At 40.1% G+C, this 22,088-nt stretch overlaps 1 protein-coding gene across 2 annotated transcripts in view; it reads right to left on the minus strand.

Annotated features, from left to right (window-relative positions):
- stox1.S (storkhead box 1 S homeolog) overlaps positions 1–22,088 on the minus strand; it is a 54,685-nt gene that overhangs the window by 22,819 nt on the left and 9,778 nt on the right. The window contains exon 1 of one of the 2 annotated variants that reach the window (XM_018227468.2): positions 1,665–2,095. The exons of the other annotated variant lie outside the window; for it this stretch is intronic. Coding sequence (XP_018082957.1) covers positions 1,665–1,977 — 313 coding nt within the window. The 5' untranslated portion in view covers positions 1,978–2,095. Of the gene's footprint in view, positions 1–1,664; positions 2,096–22,088 lie in introns of those variants that run through there. 2 annotated transcript variants of the gene reach the window in all.

The raw sequence follows: 22,088 nt of genomic DNA on the forward strand, positions 1-22,088 counted from the left end.
GATTGGAGAAATTGCCCCCCCCCCCAAACAGTAATATAAAAAAGCAGCCAATGAGGGGAACTGAACTTGCCTTGGGACACATCAGCCAATGTAGAACAAGCAAGCGTGGATTTGTGAGCAACAAGCAAATATATATGTAGGTAGGTAGGCAGGGGGCTGCAAAGGGGGATTCGTTTCCAAAAAGCACAAAGGCATTAAAGGGGTCGTTCACCTTTGAGTTGACTTTCACGTGGTGCTGCGTATTCCAAAGTCGTCCAAAGTTGTCTCACAAGGAAACTTCGGGTGACTTCGGAAAACTATGCACCGCGTGTGCTTTAGTGCAGGCGACTTTTCATTATAGCGGATGGGAAGACACTCTAAGGCAGTTCGGGGAGATTGACGCCCAGAAGAAGAGGCGATCAGTCGCCAGACAACAAAATCTCCCCGAATCTCCTCGTGTGAACTAACAGTATGGTGTAGAGAGTGATATTCTGAGACAATTTGCAATTGGTTTTCATTTTTCATTATATAAGGTTTTTGCGTTATTTTGCTTTTTCTTCAGCAGCTCTTCAATTTGCATTAAAAACAAATCTGCTACCTAGGGTGCAACCTACCCTAGCAAGCATACATGGATTTGTAAAAGACTGGAATATGAATAGGAGACGACCTTGCTAGAAAGATGAGAAATAAGAATTAGCAATAACAATAAATGTTTAGCCTTACGGAGCATTTGCCTTTTAGATGGGGTCGGTGACCCCTGTTTGAAAGCTGGAAAGAGGCAGAAGAAAAATGCAAATAACTATAAAAAAAAAGTTGCTTAGAACTGGTCATTCTGTAACATACGAAAAGTTTATGTAAAGGTGAACCACCCCTTTAAATGTAAGTAGTGATGCACCGAATCCCCTATTTTGGATTCGGCCGAACCCCCGAATCCTTTGTAAAAGATTCAGCCGAATACCGAAACCGAATAATAATTTGCATATGCACATGCACATTTTTTACTTCCTTGTTTTCTGACAAAAAGTCATGTGATTTCCCTCCCTGTCCCTAATTTACATATGCAAATTAGGGTTTGGATTCGGTAAGGCCTGGCAGAAGGATTCGGCCGAATCCGAATCCTGCTGAAAAAGGCCAAATCCTGGCTGAATCCCGAACCGAATCCTGGATTGGGGCTCATAAAATATGCAAGGCAGTGGAAAGATGAAGTCCAACAACAGCAGGACGGCTGCAGATTGGTCCATCTAGAAGAAGAATATTTGGCAACAGTTGCTCAATGGCACATGCCTTTCACCAAAAATGGCCTAGACCAGCTGAGAGCTAAAAAGAGAACTTGTGGGACGTGGGGGGTTCACATACTGGGGTTCAGACATATTGGGCAAAGCAAAGGAGTACAACCAGATAGAGAACTGCAAGAGCAGCTGGAAAGACTGGGGGGCTTCTGGGGCAAGGGAGGCACAAGTAATGGGGTTCAGATGAGGCAATACAGTGTCAGTACATGTGGGACAGGCTGAGGGCAAGGGGTGCAGAGTAAGGGGTTCAGTAAAGCAGATGAAGCAGTGCAGTCAGTACGTGTGCAAAAGGGGTTACAAATAGAGAGGGTTAGTAAGGCAGGGTCCATCCCGTGGGAAAGGGTGTGGGGGGGGGCTACTGGGGCACAAACATAAGTGTTTGCGCCATGGACTCACCCAGCGCTCTGATGATGAAGCCCCGGGGCGGCCGCAGCGCTCTCCGGACCCAGGAATCTCTCAGCACCTCCAGCTCGGCGCTCTGTCCCTCCAGCAGCAGCACCCAGTTCTCCAGCCACCCCTGGAACGTCACCTCGGACACGGCCCGGACCAGTCTCCTGTTCCAGAAACATTTCACGTTCGCAGCCTGAAAGTCCTTAAAGATCCGTCTGCCCTGTTCTTCATCCCCCTCCTCCTCCCTGCTGCCTTCTACCCTGCACAGGACAAGGGCCAGAATGTTAGGGGTCAGCCGCACCACCCTGTCCCGGGACATGATTACAGCTTCCCGTTAACGAGAATGCAACGAGTCAATGGGCTTCTTCCGCCGCTCTCCTTGCGATCACATCGAACACTCCGCTGCCCGGGTTACTGCAGGCAATATGGGGCGGAGTTACTAGCTGTCCGTCGGCCGCCGTTCAGCCAATAGGAATGGGAAAGGCGTTGGGGGCGGGTTTGAGCTGATCACCTTGGTGTTTTGATCCTAGTAGAAAGGGAACGGCGGGGAAGTGTAACCTGCGGTGTTGGTGCGCGCTGTGGGATTAAACTGACAGAACAGCGTTTGTACGAACGAATGTGGAGTCTAATGATACCTGTTTTTAGTTAGAATGACAGGGATTCAGCAACTAAAACGTTTCTTAGACGCTTATTGTGACACTGGAGGTTCCGAGATGTCTGTAGGTTATCAGCAGCTTTGCCTCAGCTCTCAGTTTTATATAAATAAACACTATTAGAGTCTATATCTCTCAACATTTTGGAAATCGAAAGAGGGACAAAAATAATGTTGACCACACCCATTTTGTGACAACGCCCCCTGATTACCATGTTCCTTTTACAAAATTTGGCAGGTAATAAAAATGTCTGACCACATTTCTGTGGTTTTATTACAGAAGGTGAATTGCCCTTTAAGATGCAAGTCACAGTTTCTCCAAGAGACCTGCTTATTTTAAATGGTGACAATTGTTTCTTTGCTTATCTTAAATTGTTACAAAAGTATCCAAGTGCACCTGTCATGTATTCTGGGCTCTCTGCCAAAAGTCAATTGAGTTAGAAACTTTGTATCTTTTTCTGGCAGTTCAGGAGATCAAAGAGAAACTGCCGAAGCCCCGAAAAGAGCCGAACTGCCGAAGTAGCGGAAAGAGCCAAAGTGATGAAAAGAGCCGAACTTGATGTCCCAAAGCGGCGAAAAGAGCCAAAGTGAAGTCATGAAAAGAGCCGAACTTGAAGTCCTGAAGCCGCGAAAAGACCCAAAGTGACAAAAAGAGACAAACTTGAAGTTTGGAAGCTGCAAAAAGACCCGAAGTCATGAAAAGAGCCGAACTTGAAGTCCTGAAGCCGCGAAAAGACCCGAAGTGACAAAAAGAGACAAAATTTAAGTCTGGAAGCCGCAAAAAGACCCGAAGTCATGAAAAGAGCCGAACTTGAAGTCCTGAAGCCGCGAAAAAAGACTCAAAGTGACAAAAAGAGACAAACTTGAAGTCTGGAAGCCGCAAAAAGACCTGAAGTCATGAAAAAAGCCGAACTTGAAGTCCTGAAGTCGCGAAAAGACCCGAAGTGACAAAAAGAGACAAACTTGAAGTTTGGAAGCTGCAAAAAGACCCAAAGTGACAAAACGAGCCGAACTTGAAGTCCTGAAGCCGCAAAAAGTCCTGAAGTGACAAAAAGAAACAAACTTGAAGTCTGGAAGCCAAAAAAGACCCAAAGTGACAAAAAGAGCTGAACTTGAAGTCCTGAAGCCGCGAAAAGACCCAAAGTGACAAAAAGAGACAAACTTGAAGTCTGGAAGTCGCAAAAAGACCCGAAGTCATGAAAAGAGCCGAACTTAAAGTCCGGAAGACACAAGTTCAGTTCTGCTGAACACCAATATGTGTGTTTTGTTTTTTCTGAAAGCCCTAGCCACCAGTGTATTATTTTAATACTTTACAGGCTCCTGCTACCAGTGTTTTTTTTTTTTAAATATTCTCTGGGGCCCCAATGTTTTTTTTTAACTTGTAAAGGGGGCCCTGGCGCCAACATTTTTTTTAAACTTATGGGGGCCCTGACCACCACTGATTTTTAAAAAACTTTTATGGGTTCCCTGGCGCCAATGATTTTATGCACTGTACAGTGCTGCGGCTCCTTAACATCGCTTTACAAATAAAGTTATACTTACATTCATACACGTCACATGAAACTGGAGATCATGAAGAGGATTTATTTATTGCTGCTGCCATCATGTGGAAAAATTTTGCCTGAAGCCAATGTGGAAATTCAAAGTCGGATCTCCAGAGACTCAAGAAGGAAGACACAAAAGGAGTAAGAGGGGACAAAGAGGGGCACATGTCTGTTCTACATGTGGGAAAGGAGCAACCCAGTGGTGCATAGTATCAAATACCCCTGCACCCAAAAAAAACAACCTAATCCAGCTGTGTGACTACAATGGCAATTGTATTTGACTTCCATTTCCTCAAAAGGACAGAAAGGACAAAGTAAAATTCAGTAATTATTATTGACAGTGATTCCTGATCAGGTACACATTATTCAGAGGTACACATATACCTATAGATACCTTAGAGGCGGATTTCTCCCTAGTTGTCAGGGTTCTTAATGACTCCCTAGTGAGCCCTTATGGTTATAATTAGCCTCTGTCCACTCATCCCATATTTTCTCATATTTGTCTGGGCAGCCTCTGGATAGGCATGTCATCTGTATCAGTGAAAGGTTTTTACTGATTAGGTCTAGCCAGAACTGTAGGAAAGGTGGTTTCAGGTTCATCCACGTCACAAGAAGCGCTTTCCTTGCATAAAACAGCAGGGCTTGTCACTCAGATCTCTCTTTGCATTTAAGGGGACAATCTTATCTACTATACCTAGGAGACATACTTGTGGAGACATTATTTTGGGGAAGGTAGTTTTTTCTTGCACAAGAGTCATTACTCTGTCCCAGTACTTATAGATCTTGGGGCATTCCCACATCATATGGAGATACCCCGCCTCTTGCTGTTGGCAATTAGGGCAGTGTGCTTTATCTGTATCGCTCGTTTGGCTAAGTCTTAGTAGTGTGATGTGGAGTCGGTGTATCACCTTAAATTGGATGAGTCTGTCTCTTGTTGCAATAAAATATTAATATGCTTTGATATGCTTTTGCTACTGTAGGGTTATCTGTCTGCCAGGTCGTGTCCGCCTTGGAGAATGGTGAGGGGTTGTGGAGAGCAGGTTCCCATATAATTTGGTGACCATTTTTTTCTGTCAGTGACTTGAGGGTTTCTAAAAAGTGGGGTGTGACTAGTTCCACTTGGGTGGATGCAAATTGCGCTATGAAGGCATGTCTAAATTGCAGGTAAATTAACTGGCTGATTTGTGCCCCTTGGCTAGCGTGTAGCATTTGATCTATTGTAAGCAGCTGCCCCTCCAGAGCAGCATTCCCTTACGTCTTAATCCCTGCCCTGGGCCATCTCATATATGTAAGAGTTGCTGGAAATGGGGTAGGTGTGAGTTGCCCCATAGTGGGAGATCTGCTGTGAGCAGCGGGATGCAAAGGTGGTTAGCTCGTATTACCCTTGTTTCATCTTTAGCATCCTGCTAGATGACAACAGATTCTTGTCAAGAATGTCCCCGTACTTTTCTCCATTCATCCTTCCTTCAATTATATGAAGCCTGCCGGTACCATAAGCTAAAAAAACACCTCCAAACTTCACTGTTGGTATGGTGTTTTTGGGGGGATGTGCAGTGCCATTTATCATCCAAACATGGTGTGTGCAATGACATCCAAATAGTTTAAATTTGGTCTCATCTGGCCAGTCTCTCTCTCATCTCTCTATTACAACACCAATTTGGCCAGTCTTTCTTTATGATATTTTTAGACTTCAGTAAGACCAGTTTAATAACCGGCAAGCAATAGTGACAGGCGGGCAGAAAACCGAATGTGCCTAGTGCCCCTTGTTCTGTTGTGCCTCTTCTGCCTTCCCCTAGTTCTTGCCCTATTTGTCCCAGACAGACAGGGATCACTTCACATTAAGTGTGAACAAAGGGGGAAGAGGAAAAAAGTTGATGGATAGAGAGATTGATTATAAATTAAAAATAGTGTAGATTTTGGCTGTTATGATATACAGAAATGGATTGATCAATTTATCAACTGCCAAATTCAGCAGCCATTTCTTCTGTCACTCTCACGTGTCTGTGTTTTCAAATGTGACTTCCAATTGATTAAATGTGCTACATTTACTCCACTGGCCTGGGGGAGAGTGGAGCACTGGTAAGGGCTCTCCCCCAATCCCTGCACCTGTACTGACCATTCATGCTGGGAGGGTGGCCCTAAATTATTATTCAAGTGATCCCAGGAAAGCCAATTTGCACCTCCTGACATGTGACCCAGCAAGTACTGACCCTTGAATATGCAGTTACTTGCACTAACATGACCCTAGGTCAATACACAGAAAAATACCACCATGCTGTTAGACTCCCAGAGATCTATGGTACTAAAACTGCTGATAAAACAGTTATCATAACTTTCATTACAGGAGTGTCCAGGGCATTAAAAATAGTGTCACCCAAAAGATGGCCACATACAAGCACATATAATTTGATGCAGTTCTTGTCCAGTGGGTCTCCACTGAATAGATGATCCAATTTGACCCAAAATGACCTAATCAAACAAGCGCATCTGCCCATATATGGCCATTATAAAACTCAAGCCACTAGCATGATTTGCAGCAATTTGCATATAAATCTTTCCCCCATTCAAAGCATGGGAAAACAATTTGCCAACCCACATTCATGTCAGTGGAAACTGTGTGGAAACAGCAACACATATGACTTTCAAATGCTTCTCAACTAAAAATGTGATTCAGTAGCTTACACATCTATACTGATTATTTGGTATATATTTCAATATATGTACATATATATCTATATCTATATATATCTATATCTATATATATATCTATATATATATATATATATATATATATATATATATATACTGTATTCATGAATATACTTCAATGTGTGGACATGAAAAGCATAGTTGCTCAAATTTTCATGCATTGCCTACAATTGAGTCAGGTGTATTTCTCCATCTCAATAAAATTTATAAAGGTATGGGACCTGTTATCCAGAATGCTTGGGACCTGTGGTTTTCCGGATAACAGATCTTTCCATAATTTGGAGCTTCATACTTTAAGTTTACTAAAAAATTCCTGTAAACAGTGAATAAACCCAATAGGTTAGTTTTGCTTACAAAAAGGATTACTTGTATCTTAGTTTGGATCAAGTAAAAGGTACTGTTTTATAATTACAGAGAAACATTTTTATTTTTACAAATTTGGATTATTTGGATAAAATGGAGCCTATTGTAATTCTGAGCTTTCTGGATAACAGGTTTTTCGGATGAAGGATCCCAAACCTCTAAGGACTTGCTTCGTAATTTGCACTTTGCCTGCTGCACTTAAAGTTATAAATGTATATAATCTGTATGCAGTACCTTGATGTGAGCTGATCTAACCGAGGGCTCAGCTCAGGTATTCTTATTATTGCTGTTTTATAAAATCCGGCAGGTCCAGACTGAAACTGGGCTCCTTAGATAAGGTGAGATTTGGATGAACATTTATGAATTATTATACCATCCAAGATATTCTTGAAACTAAACTAGGATGACTGTTAATAATGTTATGAACCAGAGTGCTGAATGAGGGTGGACATTGAAGGATAATTGGTTTACATTTTGAGTGATTTTTGTTTTGATGTCCTGTAACGTTCTGAAGCTAAAGAATGCCATACAACGCAACCTGTGGAACCGCTGGGCACACTGGAGGGCATACAAAACCTTGTATAGGGTTGCATTTTAGTCATGGACTCCATTTAGACCAAGGGTGCCCAAAAGGTTGGTGATCAGTATTTCTCAAGACACTCTCTAGTCTTGAGATCTACAGCTTGTCTAAATCACCCTTCTGTTTAATTCAGATATTTGAATTTTCTGTTAAGGTTACATAAGAAATATTAGAATAATAACAATACAATAATACCATAATATTATGTTATATTGCAATATTTAAGGATTATATTATTTATTACTAACCATTCAGATTAAATAAAGTTGTAAAAGAAGAACTCAGAGGATGCTCTTGCCGTGACAGCAATTGTGCAAAAGTTATGTCTGACAAATAATAGTGACAGTCACCCATTGATATCATCAGATGCAGAGAAATTATCATTAGCCAACAGAAATCTTTTAACCTGTACGATCGACTAAAACGACAGCTCGACATGGTATGAAAAATGTCAGGACGATCCACAACAAGGTCTGAAAATCGGCAGAAACTTCGAATCGTACGACTATATCTTTGTGTCTATGGCCAGCTTAACATGAAAAGCGGCTTAAAGCAATTATTGCTATCTAGTTCCATAGCTGTCAGTATTTCATTCATTCATTCATTAACATACAATTCAGAATTTATCTAAACAATAATATATTTGCAGCTATTCAATCATTTCTACAGTAAAATAAATTGTTTTTCAAACACCTCCCTTTGTTTAGTCCTCCTCTGACACCTACAATACAACAAAGCTTGGTGCTACAGTACACACAGAAGGGGCTAATATTATTATTCACTTATTATTATGCATTTTATTTGGGCTTGTACATACTACAAGGATTTGAGACACAGCACTTTAGGGATTCAACATCTCTATTTAATGCCATGTGCACAAAGAAAGCTGACTGATAAACCAACACAATGTCTGCCATGTTTTTGTCGTTCTATATTCCCTACCCAGTGTTTAACTGTGGGAATAAAGCCTGCTCGCAGATCAGCTGTCGGCTTTTGTCAAGTGTATTTATTCAGTGCCAGTTACACTTTGTGTTTATTTAAAGTGAGTCCAACAGTAAAATATATGACTGTGTTGTAAGCATCTATAATATTGATTGCAACTCTTTCCTTAACATATCTGGTTATTCCCTTAAAGGCAGGTTCTGGGTTCTAGGTTATAGTGGCCACTAATGAATAAGCTGCTACAGGTAAGCAGATTCAGCTTTGAAATTCTGGGGAAGAAAATCTGCTTCTGTGTGAACTGTATAACTACGAGACAGGGAACAGATAACTAAACAGTTAAATTAATTGTTTTGGGGTTCAGTCAGTTCAGAGTTTAATTTCCCCAGCTCGTAGGAAGCTTCTTTATTTTGTTATAGGCGGGCAAGGGTTAATTTTGTGGTTTTATTTTCCTGTGTTGAGGCCAAGCAGCATAAAACTGGCTGTGAGTAAGTTAACCCTATGGTGACAGTAAAGACTGCTATTTTCCTAACCTGCACACTAAATGAATAGGGTGATCCCTAAAAGAACCCCAATGATACAAGCAATAGAGTAAAACAAATTGAAAAAAACCCCCACATTTTTCTCAGTTACATTACTTCTAATTTAGAAGATGGCAACAAGAAAACGGAAGAAACTTTAAAATGCTTCCAGATTTGCTTTATTTGGGGGGTCCTAACCCCAGATGTTGCAATCTGATATTGTGCTGGGATAAAAGTCACATATTTTGAAGCCCTTGTATTCCAAAAATAGGTTAAACTGTAGACAGAACTATATGTGCTAAAATGGTCACTGGTGCCTGATGAGGTTGCTTTTCTTTTACGCAAAAAAAGTTGTTGCCCTGCACTGGATGGGCCCATTGCCACCGACTCTGAATAGATGGATTGGACTAATTAATTCGCAACTGGAACTGTACAAACTCACCTACTTAGCATGCGGATGCCCGCAGAAATTTGAGAATATTTGGAACCCTTGGCTCGAGTCGTCAGCACAACGACTAACCAGTGATAGCCACTTTTTCAGACGTACCTCCTTCTCTACTTTCCCTTTCTTTCTTTCCTTCTACCTAGCTTTACTTCCTTCAATTTTTGTATGTTGTTAAAATTCAATAAAAATCAACCTTTAAAAAAAAAAAAAAAAAAAAAATGGTCACTGGTACATGCCCATGACAGCCCAGAAAACCAGTTTGAACCATAATCCAAGAAAATTTAGATTTTTTGGGTTCTACCCCACCTCAATGACCCAAAATTTTTCTAGGTCACCCTAAGTTTATGACAAGGCTTCAAAGATATAGAAATTGTGTTGAAACAGTCCACCTTCTTTAGTTACAGGGTAATCCATGACTCAATTTTGCCACCCACAGTCTCCACTCCCTGTAATTCAGGGAGAAAAGGCCTAGACAACACCTGTATGTACTATATTATACAGTCACCAACCAGTGGCTCATCAGCAACCCCTTGGATGTTGCTTCCAGTATCGTCAAAGAAGTTGCACAAAAACCAGATGTACTGCCAAAAAGAGCCACCTTGAGACTGCCAATTAACATAGGGGCTGTCAAATAGTCAATCACAGCCTCCATATTTGGCACCCCAGGAACTTTTTTCATGCTTGTGCTGGTTCCCAACTTGTTTTACAGTTGAATGTGGCTCATGGGCAAAAAAAGGTTGGGGACCCCTGCCATACAATAACAGGTAATGTTGGCAGAGATGGGATTGCAGCTGGGGGCATGACAATGGTTGTAATAGGGGCATGGCCAAGATATTGCACTATATAAAATCACTGGGTTGGTGTTTCTGTCCATAAGCATTCATAACAGTTCAGCTAATAACATAATAATAATAAGTTCATGAAAAACATCACTGTAACAGTCATTCTGCTATAATTCTATAATTCTGAGTTCACCCAAAGCTCAACAGAAGTGAACGTCCGGCTAGGCCCCCATAAGGTTAAAGATATAGAAACTTTGGTGTGGCAGTCATCCTAATATAGTTCTATATAGGTATCTACGGCAGCAGTATATGATCACATCAAAACTAACCCAAGGTGAGTTATTTATTAAAGTCCGAATGCTAAAAAACTTTAAAAACTTGAGTTATTTTTTGTCAGAGAACCATGAATTTTGTTTTGATGCTGCACCTCCAGTGCTAGAGCAGCAAGCAAGAAACTTATATTACACATTACCTTTCATGGAACAGAGACATGGGTTACCTCCCAGTGGTTGGAGTCTCTTTAAATAACTTGGTGATAAGCTGAAGCCTAGGAAACCTGAATGTATGCCTAAACTAATCAGTATAGCCTTGTCTCCCTATTTGCACATTCATCATTAGTGCATCGAGTTAAGCTGCAGTGTATTAGAACTCTGCAAATGGGTTGGGCTTTACAATGGGGATCAAATTGTAACTGGAGCATAAAAAGAGCTTACTGTTGAATTGCAGTATTTTAGGCCTGAGTTAGATTTTGACCAGGACAACTTTACAGAGTAAAGAACAGTTGTACATTCTCCCTGTATCTGCTCTGGGTTCCCACCACACTTCAAAAGAATTCAAGCAGGACAACTTACTACTAATTATATTATGAGTTTTTTGGGGGCAGGGATTCATGTAAGTGACAAGCAATCTCTGAATCCACCGATAACCTGTTGTGATATATAAGGGTCAGCCACACAAGCAGATTCGGGGATATTAGTCGCCCCAGCGACAAACCGCCTTTTCTTCTGGGCGACAATTTCCCCGAACTGCCTTCCCCCTTCCCTCCACCGGCTAAAATGAAAATCACCTGCGGCAATGCAAACTCCTCATAAGCCAACTTCTGGCGACTTCGGAAAACGAAGTGCTGCGTGCCGCATGCGATTTTCATTTTAGCCGGTGGAGGGCAAGGGGGAGAAGAGGCGATTAGTCGCTGAGGCGACAATCTCCCCGAATCTGCTCGTATGGACTGACCCTAAAAGAAAAAATTGTAAGCTCTTTTGTGCAGGACTGTCTTCACCTTTTCATTTTCAAATTTTCTGTAGGATTGAATACAGCAGAGTCTGGGCCAGCAAGGTTGCTCTGAAATCAGTATTTGTACAGTGTACTAAATATCATGCAATTTTCACTTTCTGATGATTTCTCTGGAAATCAGACTGGCTAGTTTATACATGCATTTTTCTAATAAACTCATACATTCTGATAATCTATACTGTGGTTTGTTCCAGCAATATAACTTCTGTTTTAAGAAAACTTGCCATGTTAAATATTTGTACTTTAAAAATGTTATTTTTCTTGTATAAATACAAATGCTTAGAATTTTTGGCAGAGATTCATAATATAGAAAGATCTATTTTCTTTTTCTACTAAAGCACATAAATTTCCCAGACTGGCTTAAAAACATAGTGAGTTCTCTCCAAACACAACTCTTAAAAAATATCAGCTAAAAATTAGTTAGTGGTTGACTGGGCAATTTATACATCCTAAGTCCTAGTGATCTGTGAGCAAAAACAGCTGGATGACCTACATGACATTTGGGACAAAAAGGGATTGCACGTCAAGGTATGGGGAGAACTTTATTTTGCTACATTATGAACCAATCTTGAATAAAAATGTATACAGTATGAGGCCCATTTATCAAAGGTTTAATTTCGATTTCTTGTGAATTATTTTTAACTCAAATACTCACAATTCGACTGGGAGGTTATTTAAGAAAAAATTGGAATGTCTAATATTTGATCGAATAGTTCCTGCCCAAAAATTTGAATCGTATTTGATTTGTACGAATCGAGTTTTGCTTAAAAAAAAAAACCCTCAAATGTCAGAAAGGCTATTAACATCTTCAAATGACTAAACTGACCTCTGCCATTGACTTGTACATGAACTTGGCGGGTTTTAGGTGGCGAATATTCCAATTAGGACTGTTTCCATAGTCGAGTTGTTATAAATCTCACATTTTAAATTTAAATTCGAATAGGGGGATTAAAATTAGAATGTGAATTTTGACACTAAAAAAATTTGAAAATCTGAATTTACTATTTGACCCTAAATAAATCTGCCCCTTAATGTAGAGTGAAGATCTTTGAAAGTCAAAGCTAAAGCAATTTTTTGGGGATTATTTCCCACAGCTCCACAAAATCAGAACACTGAATAAATATGAATATTATTAAAAAATGAATAAATGTCCTGCCAGCTCACTATAAATAAATGTATATTTAGGATAAAGTTCAAACACATATATGTCTTCGGTCATTATTTGTTAGTGTGTCATTTTTGTTTTGTCCTTAAAACCAAGGGGATTATATGCTATTTGGACTTCACTTATTTTCCCATAGGGACCCATTTATTTCATGTTACACTTAGGGGCAGATGTAAGAAGGGTCGAATATCGAGGGTTAATTAACCCTCGATATTCGACTAGGAACTAAAATAGTTCGACTTCGAATATCGAAGTCGAACGATTTAGCGCAAATCCTGCGATCGAACGATCGAAGGATTATTCGTTCGATCGAACGATTAAATCCTTCGAATCGAACGATTCAAATGATTTTAATACAACGATCGAAGGAATATCCTTCGATCAAAAAATCACAGGCAAGCCTATGGGGACCTTCCCCATAGGCTAACATTGACTTCGGTAGCTTTTAGCTGCCGAAGTAGGGGGTCGATGTTTTTCTTAAAGAGACAGTACTTCGACTATCGAATGGTCGAATGATTTTTAGTTCGAATCGTTCGATTCGAAGTCGAAGTAGTAGTCGAAGTAGCCCATTCGATGGTCGAAGTAGCCCAAAAAACACTTCGAAATTCGAAGTTTTTTTAATTCGAATCCTTCACTCGAGCTTTGTAAATGTGCCCCTTAATAAATACAAGTTTCTAGACTCCACTGACTTCACAGTGATCTGAGCTAAAAGCAATCAATGCTATGCAGCCCTGCTAGATGGATTCTTTAGAAGTGTACCTGATTTTTTTGATCTGTGCTGTCCAAGAATTTCTATGTTATTGCCCAATTATGTATTATTTTACATGTTTGGGGCTGGATCATTATATGCTAATGATGCCGTGCAAAGAGATCTTTGGAAATCTTATGTGTGGGGTTCTATTGCAGGGCCTGCAAGCCTTTAGTTGGACAGCCCTGTTCTAGATGATAATGTCTCCTTATCATGAGAAAACAATTCAATAAATAACCATTCACCTCTAAGGCCTATGGCATGCATGGCATTTATCTGCCAGCATATTTCATTCATAGGCAAAAGACTTATTCCCCTCTGTGCCAACTGAAAACCTGCAAATGTATATTTTTAGCCCTAAAAATGTCAGTAGTGGTGACAGGTGGCTTCGAATCATCTGATTAACAGGCTGCAGAGAGACATTGATATTTCTGAATAATCTTACATGTGCCATAAGAAGAGTTGCCACCCATTCATTTATAATTTTATTTTTCACAGTGAAGCTCTAACAAAAATGTGGCCAATGCAATGTCACAGGTCACAGCCTTACTCCCACATGTCAGGATCATGCCCCCTCATGACCTGTCCCCCAACATCACTGCTCCACTTCCAGTGTTATCGGCCCACCTCCCCAAATTTGTTTTTTGCCAAGGCAAAAGTTGGTAAGCCTAGCTATAGGTCTTTTATCTCACCCTAATCAGCCTTCACAGAGGGTCCCTATATGAACTGCATCAGAGTCAGAGAGGGTAAGGACCACAGTTTGGAAAATACATTCTACGTTCACATATTTGTGGATATTTTTACTTAACTCCCAAATTTCTCTTTTGACTGGCTCATTTTAATCATGCTCTTCTCCCCATTATACCAGACAGGTCACAATTCAACCTACTCCTTCCTGTATTCCTCCGATTCCCACCAGGATTGTATATTAAATCTATCACACAAAAACAGAACAGTTAGGAGCTGTCTGTGCAAGAAACTAGGCTAAGTAATCATTCAAACTCTCAGGCACACCACCAAAAACAGCAAATTAAAAATACGTGATTTGAAAACCTCATCCCAAAAATTGAAGCGTGCCCCTTTAAAAAGTTCAATAAGAGGTTAAATAGTATATGTTTAGTTGCCCTGTAGAAATGACAGGTGATAAAAAAAACTGCAACTGCCAAATGTTAAATTGCTTGTGTAAATGATACTAAAGGATATGATGAAATGCAAACGATGCAGAAATATTAAATAACGTAATTTGCTGTTAGCATAGGCCTGATTTAAGTCGTTATGCTCACTGATGGGTTCAGTTCAATTTCAACCAGACCACCCGCGGGTAAATCATAATCAATCACTTTAATCAGAAAAGAGGCATTCTGCTGAAGCTAGCTGTCATTTCCAAATATGTGATCCGACACAGCCAGTCACACCAGAGTCTGTGGAACACTGGATTATACTGGGTCCTGTGTTTTATTCTGACTATGATACTGAATTAGTTTGTCCTCCGGGTGCTCCAATTTCCTAACACAATTTTAAAAACATAAATATGGGTGTGTGAATGGTAGGGATGTTAGATTGAGCAGGTCTAGGGCAATTGTGTTTTTCTTCTTGTTTTTAATAATCAATTAGTAATTTATGCAGTTTAGCTTTTTGTGGATATAGGATCTATTTCTTGCCTTAGCAAAGGGCTCTCACCTCTTTAGGGTGGTGGAAGACGGGGATATTAGTCGCGCAGCGACAAATCTTCTCTACTATGATCAACTTATCTCCCTGAAATGCATTCCCGCCAGCAAGAATATGAATCGCCAGTGGAATGGCATTTGAATCACTTCGGATTTTCAAAATCACCTGAAGTTTCCTCATGACAACTAATATCCCCCCTCTGCCACCACCCCTAAAGTGAGTGGGAGCCATAGGAAAGATATTCATGGGTGCTTTTAAGATCGTCATGTGACAATAGGGTAAGGGGCCGATTCATCAAGAGTCGAATATCGAGGGTTAATTAACCCTCGATATTCGACTGGGAACTAAAATCATTCGACTTCGAATATCGAAGTCGAACGATTTTGCGCAAATCCTGCGATCGATCGATCGAAGGATTTTTTGTTCGATCGAACGATTAAATCCTTCGAATCGAACGATTCGAAGGATTTGAATCCAACGATCGAAGGAAAATCCTTCGATCAAAAAAACACAGGCAAGCCTATGGGGACCTTCCCCATAGGCTAACATTGACTTCGGTAGGTTTTATCTACCGAAGTAGGTGGTCGAATTATTTTTTAAAGAGACAGTACTTCGATTATCGAATGGTCGAATAGTCGAACGATTTTTACTTCGAATCGTTCGACTTCGATCGAATTTAACCAATTCGATGGTCGAAGTACCCAAAAAATACTTCGAAATTCTAAGTTTTTTACATTCGAATTCTTCACTCGAATTTTGTAAATCTGCCCCTAAATGTTTTTGTCACCTTGAGCATGAGTGACAATACATCCGTTATTACCTTTGTAATAAAGTATCCGCATCACCAACTGTAATTAACCATAAATAATTCTTTACTATCTTAATTATGTGAACATGTCTCTTTAGGCAACATTTTAGTAGTTTTCTTCAGTTTCCTTGAAATCATTTGTTTTGTGTGTGAGCTATTATGTCTTGGTTTAAATCCCTGCTGAGGGAGACAGCACTATACATATAATAAAAAGAAATAATAGCAAGGAATTACTACTAAGACATGGGTTATTGTGTAAATATGCCTTTATATTCTGTGGTTACAATAAACGATGGTCCTTTTATTTACTGTGTGTTTAAGGAAATTGGAGAAAATAAGTTTAATTAACATGGCCTTCTTTACCGTCTACATTGATCAGTATTTGCATGTAATCTGTAAGTTTAATGATAACACCTTTGGCTGTATTGATAATAACAGTAATATAAACACTGTAAAATTGTTATGGTCCACCTACAAAGTAGGTTCTGGACACATGGCCAACCAATCAGAACACCCTAAATCTGCCCATTGGCCTCAATACAGGGGTTCCTCCTACAGTGAATATACTGTAATTGTAGGGGAAACATTAAGAGATGCTGTTAACTTTCATATTATTTGTATGATTCCTGTGTATAGTCACATATGGTTCAAAAGTATTGCTATTAGTTGGGCATTACTAAAAGGGTCCTTTATTGAGAGTATGGACACCAATTCCAAATAAAGTTGTATACTCTGTTTGCTATTCTCTATTGGTTAATTCCATATCCTGTAAGTACTGTAGGTAATGTCGCAAATTATGCAAAAGATGACATGTCTGATAACCTGGCTGCTGAAATTGGGTGGTCATCATAATTATTGCACTAACAGTAACCAGGATGTAACCAGATGTATTCAGTATAGGGCCACAAAACATTGGTAAATTGACATATTCTACCAGGAAATATTGAAATTGCTCATTAATTATGAGCAAGCTCATATACCCTTGAGAGTTAACTCAACTGTGGTCAGCTATTTGCCTCTATTGCAGAGGTGTCACGCATGCTATTGGGAATGCTCAAAGCTCTAGTTCAGTAACAGCTGGAGGGTTAAAAGTTTATGTGTATCCTTAGATGGGATGCCAGACTTTCTGTACTTCTCTGGCTGAGTATGCAAAATATACAGACACCCAAACAAGGGGGTGCTAATTCTCTAGCCCAGAACAATGTACAAGACTGTTTTTGATATGCAAAGAGAACAGACACTAATTAACATTTTCAGGACACAGTCTGCTGTACAAGTGCACAATGGGAAAAAAGGAATAATAATAAAACTTAATCATGGTAAGTGAAAGTGTGGAGTGGAACAATTCCATGGGAACAACTTTCTTTCAGAAAATAGACATCATTATGAGATGTCTAAACATGTCTGCCAGTAACTGGAAGTAAGGCCACACTGGGCGTTTTGGGAAGATTTGGTCGCCTGGCGACTAATCGCCTCGTCTTTGCGGTGACCAATCTCCCCAAACGCCTTCCCTCACTCTGCACTGGCTAAAATGGAAGAAACGCCGGCGCTAATCACACGCGGCAATTCGTTTTCCAAAGTTGCCCGAAGGCATTTGGGGAGATTGGTCGCCACAAAGACGAGGCGATTAGTCGTCAGGCGACCAAATCTCCCCAAAATGCACAGTGTGGCCTTACCCTAAAGGTGGCCATACAAAATAAGATCCACTCGTTTGGCGCGGTCAACAAAAGAGCAGATCATTCACCAATATGCCCACCAACGGCAGGGCGATATTGGGTTATTCCGAATGTTCAGTGCTAGGGCCGAACAATGGATTACAACAAAGAGAATGGGTACCGATGGGATGAGGACAGCATCAACTAGCTGTTTTGGTCCTGGATCGCCAAAAAAAATCAAACTTCCCCGAATTGATATCTTGGCCAGATATTGATCGGGTAGACCCATCAGAAGCCCCCATACACTTGCAGATAAGCTGCAAAACGGTCTAAAGGTCTGATACTGCCCACCAAGGTCCACGTCACAAGTGTTTGTTTTTTTCACTGGATGATAAAAGCAAGCAGACAAAATAGCACTACCGCTTGCAGCCAGCTCATTTGTGTATTTTTGAACCCCTGTGCAATATTGGATCTGTACCTGGCTCATAAGCTTGAAAATAAATAGAAAAGTTGCCTCCAATACAGAATGGTATTATGGCACTATTGCCTTTGGCTGGATCTTGTTGGCACTGCACTTCACACAAAAGATCAGTCAAGCACAATATTTATAGCTAAAACACTCAAATGTAAATTTTGGGGACAAATGCTCCCATCACATTCAGATTCATGTCAATGGGAGTGATGGGGGCAGTAAGGTATTTGGTGTTTCTCCCGCAATAATGGCACAGGTCACTCAAGGGAAAGTTTATTCCAAACTATTTTTAACTGGTGCATTGTTTTTATTATGTCATTGGTGCTTACAGCTTTCCTATCAGATAATTATCTTGATATCATTCATGTGGCATTTAGAATGCTAATTGGATTCAATGGCTACCAGACAAGTGAAAACGTTGTCTCTGTTATTATTTAACCCAATTATCTCCTAGGCAGTCCAAACATATTGTGCCCATGTTGGCTGTTTTGATTGCTGTACATTGCTGTGAAACTCTTTAACTTCCACCAATCCCATGGGATAAAAGAGCTTTATAAATATTGATTTTTCCTTTACCTTTAAGAGGAAAAATGGAGCCACTGTGCTGCAGTGTGTATGTTTCCAGTATTGGCTAAACGTATAAAGTCATAAAAGCAGGCTGTATGAACAGTGTCTCACAGGACCGTCCATATGGAAGTTTGTCTCGCGCTTCTTTGCATTCACATGTAGCTCAGCTATTACAAAGTTCTCATATTTTGGATTTACTTGATTACAAGTGCAATATTAGCAGATGGTAATCATAGCTTCCATTCTAAGCTCTATAACAGCTACCCTGTCTAGTAACTGGCAGATCACAAATACACCATTTATCTCTTCCTGAAACTGAATATAAATCCCCCTTTTATGTGCTTCATGAAAACAGAAACTGGCAAAAAACCCAGAAATTAATAGAAGAGTCAACAAAAAGCATTCTACGTCTAAAGGTCGATCGGACGGGATTAATAATACAGTCGGATCGCGACAGCATCTGTTCGTTGATGCGGTTCTGAGATCCGACCACACGTTAGCCATTGTTAGGATCCGATCGTTGGGCCCTAGGGCCCACGATCGGATCAGCCCAATATTGCCCACCTCAAGGTGGGCATATCAGGGAGAGATCCTCTCATTTGGCGACATTGCCAAATGAGCGTATCTCTTAGTGTATGGCCACCTTAAGACTCATGGAACATGCCATGTTTTAAACTGCAGCAGGCAAAACACCCTTGCCAGTCAGTAGTCACTTCCCTTTTGTTTAGAAGACTCGCAGTACGGTTTACTCAGGAATGTCAAAGTGTTTCCTCCTACTTGACCAAACCAGTCTTTGCCATTACATTGCATTTCCATTCAAATAAATGAGAGGGTGGTTTAAAGGGCTATGTGAGAGACACTTTGTATGGGGAAAGGCCATGGTTTAATGAGCAAATGTTACAAGCCCCGGTAGGCAAAGGTGGTTATGCCAATAATTATATAATGTATACAAATAAGTATATGTGTGTGGGGCCTAAACCCAGAACCAATCAACCAAGTCATAGTTATGGAGGTGTCAGTGATCCCCTCATGCAAAGCTTTGGCTAACTGCACACGGTCTTCCCTCTCATTTAAGAGTGGCATTTAGGCTCCACATCCATAACTTGTTCTGATTTATTGGTGCAACAAGAATCACTGAAGCCACCATAAATTGCTACTTGTAGACAGGATCTTTAGGCCCCTCAGCTGGTTCTACACCATTCCACTGCAAGAAAAAATGTATCCAGTAAAGCATTTTTGTCAAAAATGGGCCCAGGTTTTCCCTGATTTGGACAAGGGGACCTGGAAAGACAAACTTGACCATATACCCAAAACTAACATTGCAGTTAGGGATAAACAGCTTACCTGGCTACACACAGGCTAATAGAGTTAATTTTGGAAAAATATAACAGGGCAGATGGTTGGCTATCTATAACAGGGCAGATGGTTGGCTAACATGCAAGCAGGATACCAATCCTTATAAGCACTAGGAAATGACCCTCTATACAGTATAAAAACAATTACTGAACAGTATTGACCTCAAGGGCACAAAGGGTTTCCATCTCTCCAATTTCTACTTCTTACTTATCTTTATATTCTTTATCTTTTAATTTCTCTAAAGTATGTTAATCTTTTAAATTGAAATGTATAGTGACTGGGAGTTTGAGTGTTTGGGAGTGAGTAGGTGCACACTGCAGAATTTTGAAATGAGGCCCATGGGCCTCTTGTAACACAACTGATGCATTCTCCTATATTTGCCAGTCCTATTTGCCTTGGGATTATATTTAATCATTCACTATTTTCTACTGCCTCTGTGCTATCAGACATGTGTTAGTAATGTAATTAATGATGAGCTGAATGGGAGCTAATTATTTGTTTATATTGTATTCCAGTCAGGCCATCATTCACGATGTATGGATGATTCACCAAGCCTTTCCCCAGAATTAATATTAGTGCACACATTATTCAGAGCCGGGCCGGCCAGGCGCCCTAGTCAACCAGGCCGATTGCAGAGCTAGTTGGTCGTGCATGTGTGAAATGCCGCTCGTGTCGCGCATATGTGAAATTGCGCTTGTGACGTTCATGCACAAATCGATGCATGCATGCGCGGAAGCACAAATGCACGGCAGATAGCAAATACAGTCGGAGAGAGGGGAACAGACATGGAGTAGGCGACAGAGGAGGTACGTGCCTGGTGCCCCTCCCCAGCTTTTGTACCCTAGGCACATGCTTACTCTGCCTACCCCTAGTTCCAGCCCTGAACCCCCTTAATATTGTTCACTGCTTTATTAACATGTATATATAGAGGGCTTGAGAAAGGCTTCCATTGTTACAGTCATAAACAGTATTCTTATCTCATCGGGTCTTATCGGGCCAGATTCAAATCAATGAGAACATGTTATTTATGGTTTATCACATGAAAACTTATGGGAAAGATTTGACTCAAAGAAAAAAAAATCCTCCTAATTTATAATCAATATAATGATCAATTAAAAATTTACATCAATCCTTTCTGGTGCTCACATTAAATTCCTTAAAATTTTGGAACCTTAAGCCCCATGGGCTTATCCCTTTTAACCACATAATTTTGTTGAGAGGTTTTCTGTTTACCTTATCCATTGACTTCAAATGTAATCTACTTACTATATGTGTCTTTTTACATTATGTGCTTTCTGTAACATATGTATCACCATGGTTCTATATACATTAGGAGATCTTATTCCCCATAATAAAATAATATAACAAACAAGTTAGGCAGCAAATTAGTTATAGTTTTTTTATTTGTTTCTGATCATTATGACAGTTTATATATTGTTTCCAACCTTTTAAACAATGATGTTTTTGTTTACAAATTCTGTGGTGGTTCTGTAATTTTCACTTTTTGAGTATATTGTTTTTATCTTTTTCCTTCAAAACCGAATCAAATTTTACATGAAAAAAAAAAACCAGTGTCTGACCTCTCAATGATGGTGGGCGCAAGGTCAGCTGTAATACATATATCTTTAAATAAGGACATTCTAGATGAATATTTAATGTATTGCATATCATCTGGAGAACTGGTTCATTCTATCTCTCTACATATAAATGTGTGTGTGTGTGCATATACATACATATATACTTTTAAAAGGGCTGTTTTATTGTTTTCATTATCATTAATAATCCCCCGGTGTCCATAGACCAGAGGTTGGCTTGCAATAAGCAAATAATAAAAACATTTATATTTGGGTATGGCCCAACCTTTAAACCTCTGGAGAAGTCGTTATCGGCCAAAACATGAGAAGCCATTTGTTATCTTCTGTTCTGAGCTTGCTTGAAACCCTAGACATACATGTTTGCCATGTGCTCGTGTACAAAGAGATATTTCCCCAGTTCAACAACTGAGGCTTCCAAAGAGGGGGAGGAGGATGTGAAATGAGCAGAAATGGAAATTTATAATATGCCTATTAAAATTTTAGGTTTATTGGCTGCTACTTGTATCCTGATGTTGAAATAGGTTTCATTGTTTTCTTCTCCCACAGATCTACAGTATTATTAACCATACAG

The sequence above is a fragment of the Xenopus laevis genome, chromosome 7S (assembly GCF_017654675.1).
Source record: "Xenopus laevis strain J_2021 chromosome 7S, Xenopus_laevis_v10.1, whole genome shotgun sequence".
NCBI classification, from domain to species: domain Eukaryota; kingdom Metazoa; phylum Chordata; class Amphibia; order Anura; family Pipidae; genus Xenopus; species Xenopus laevis.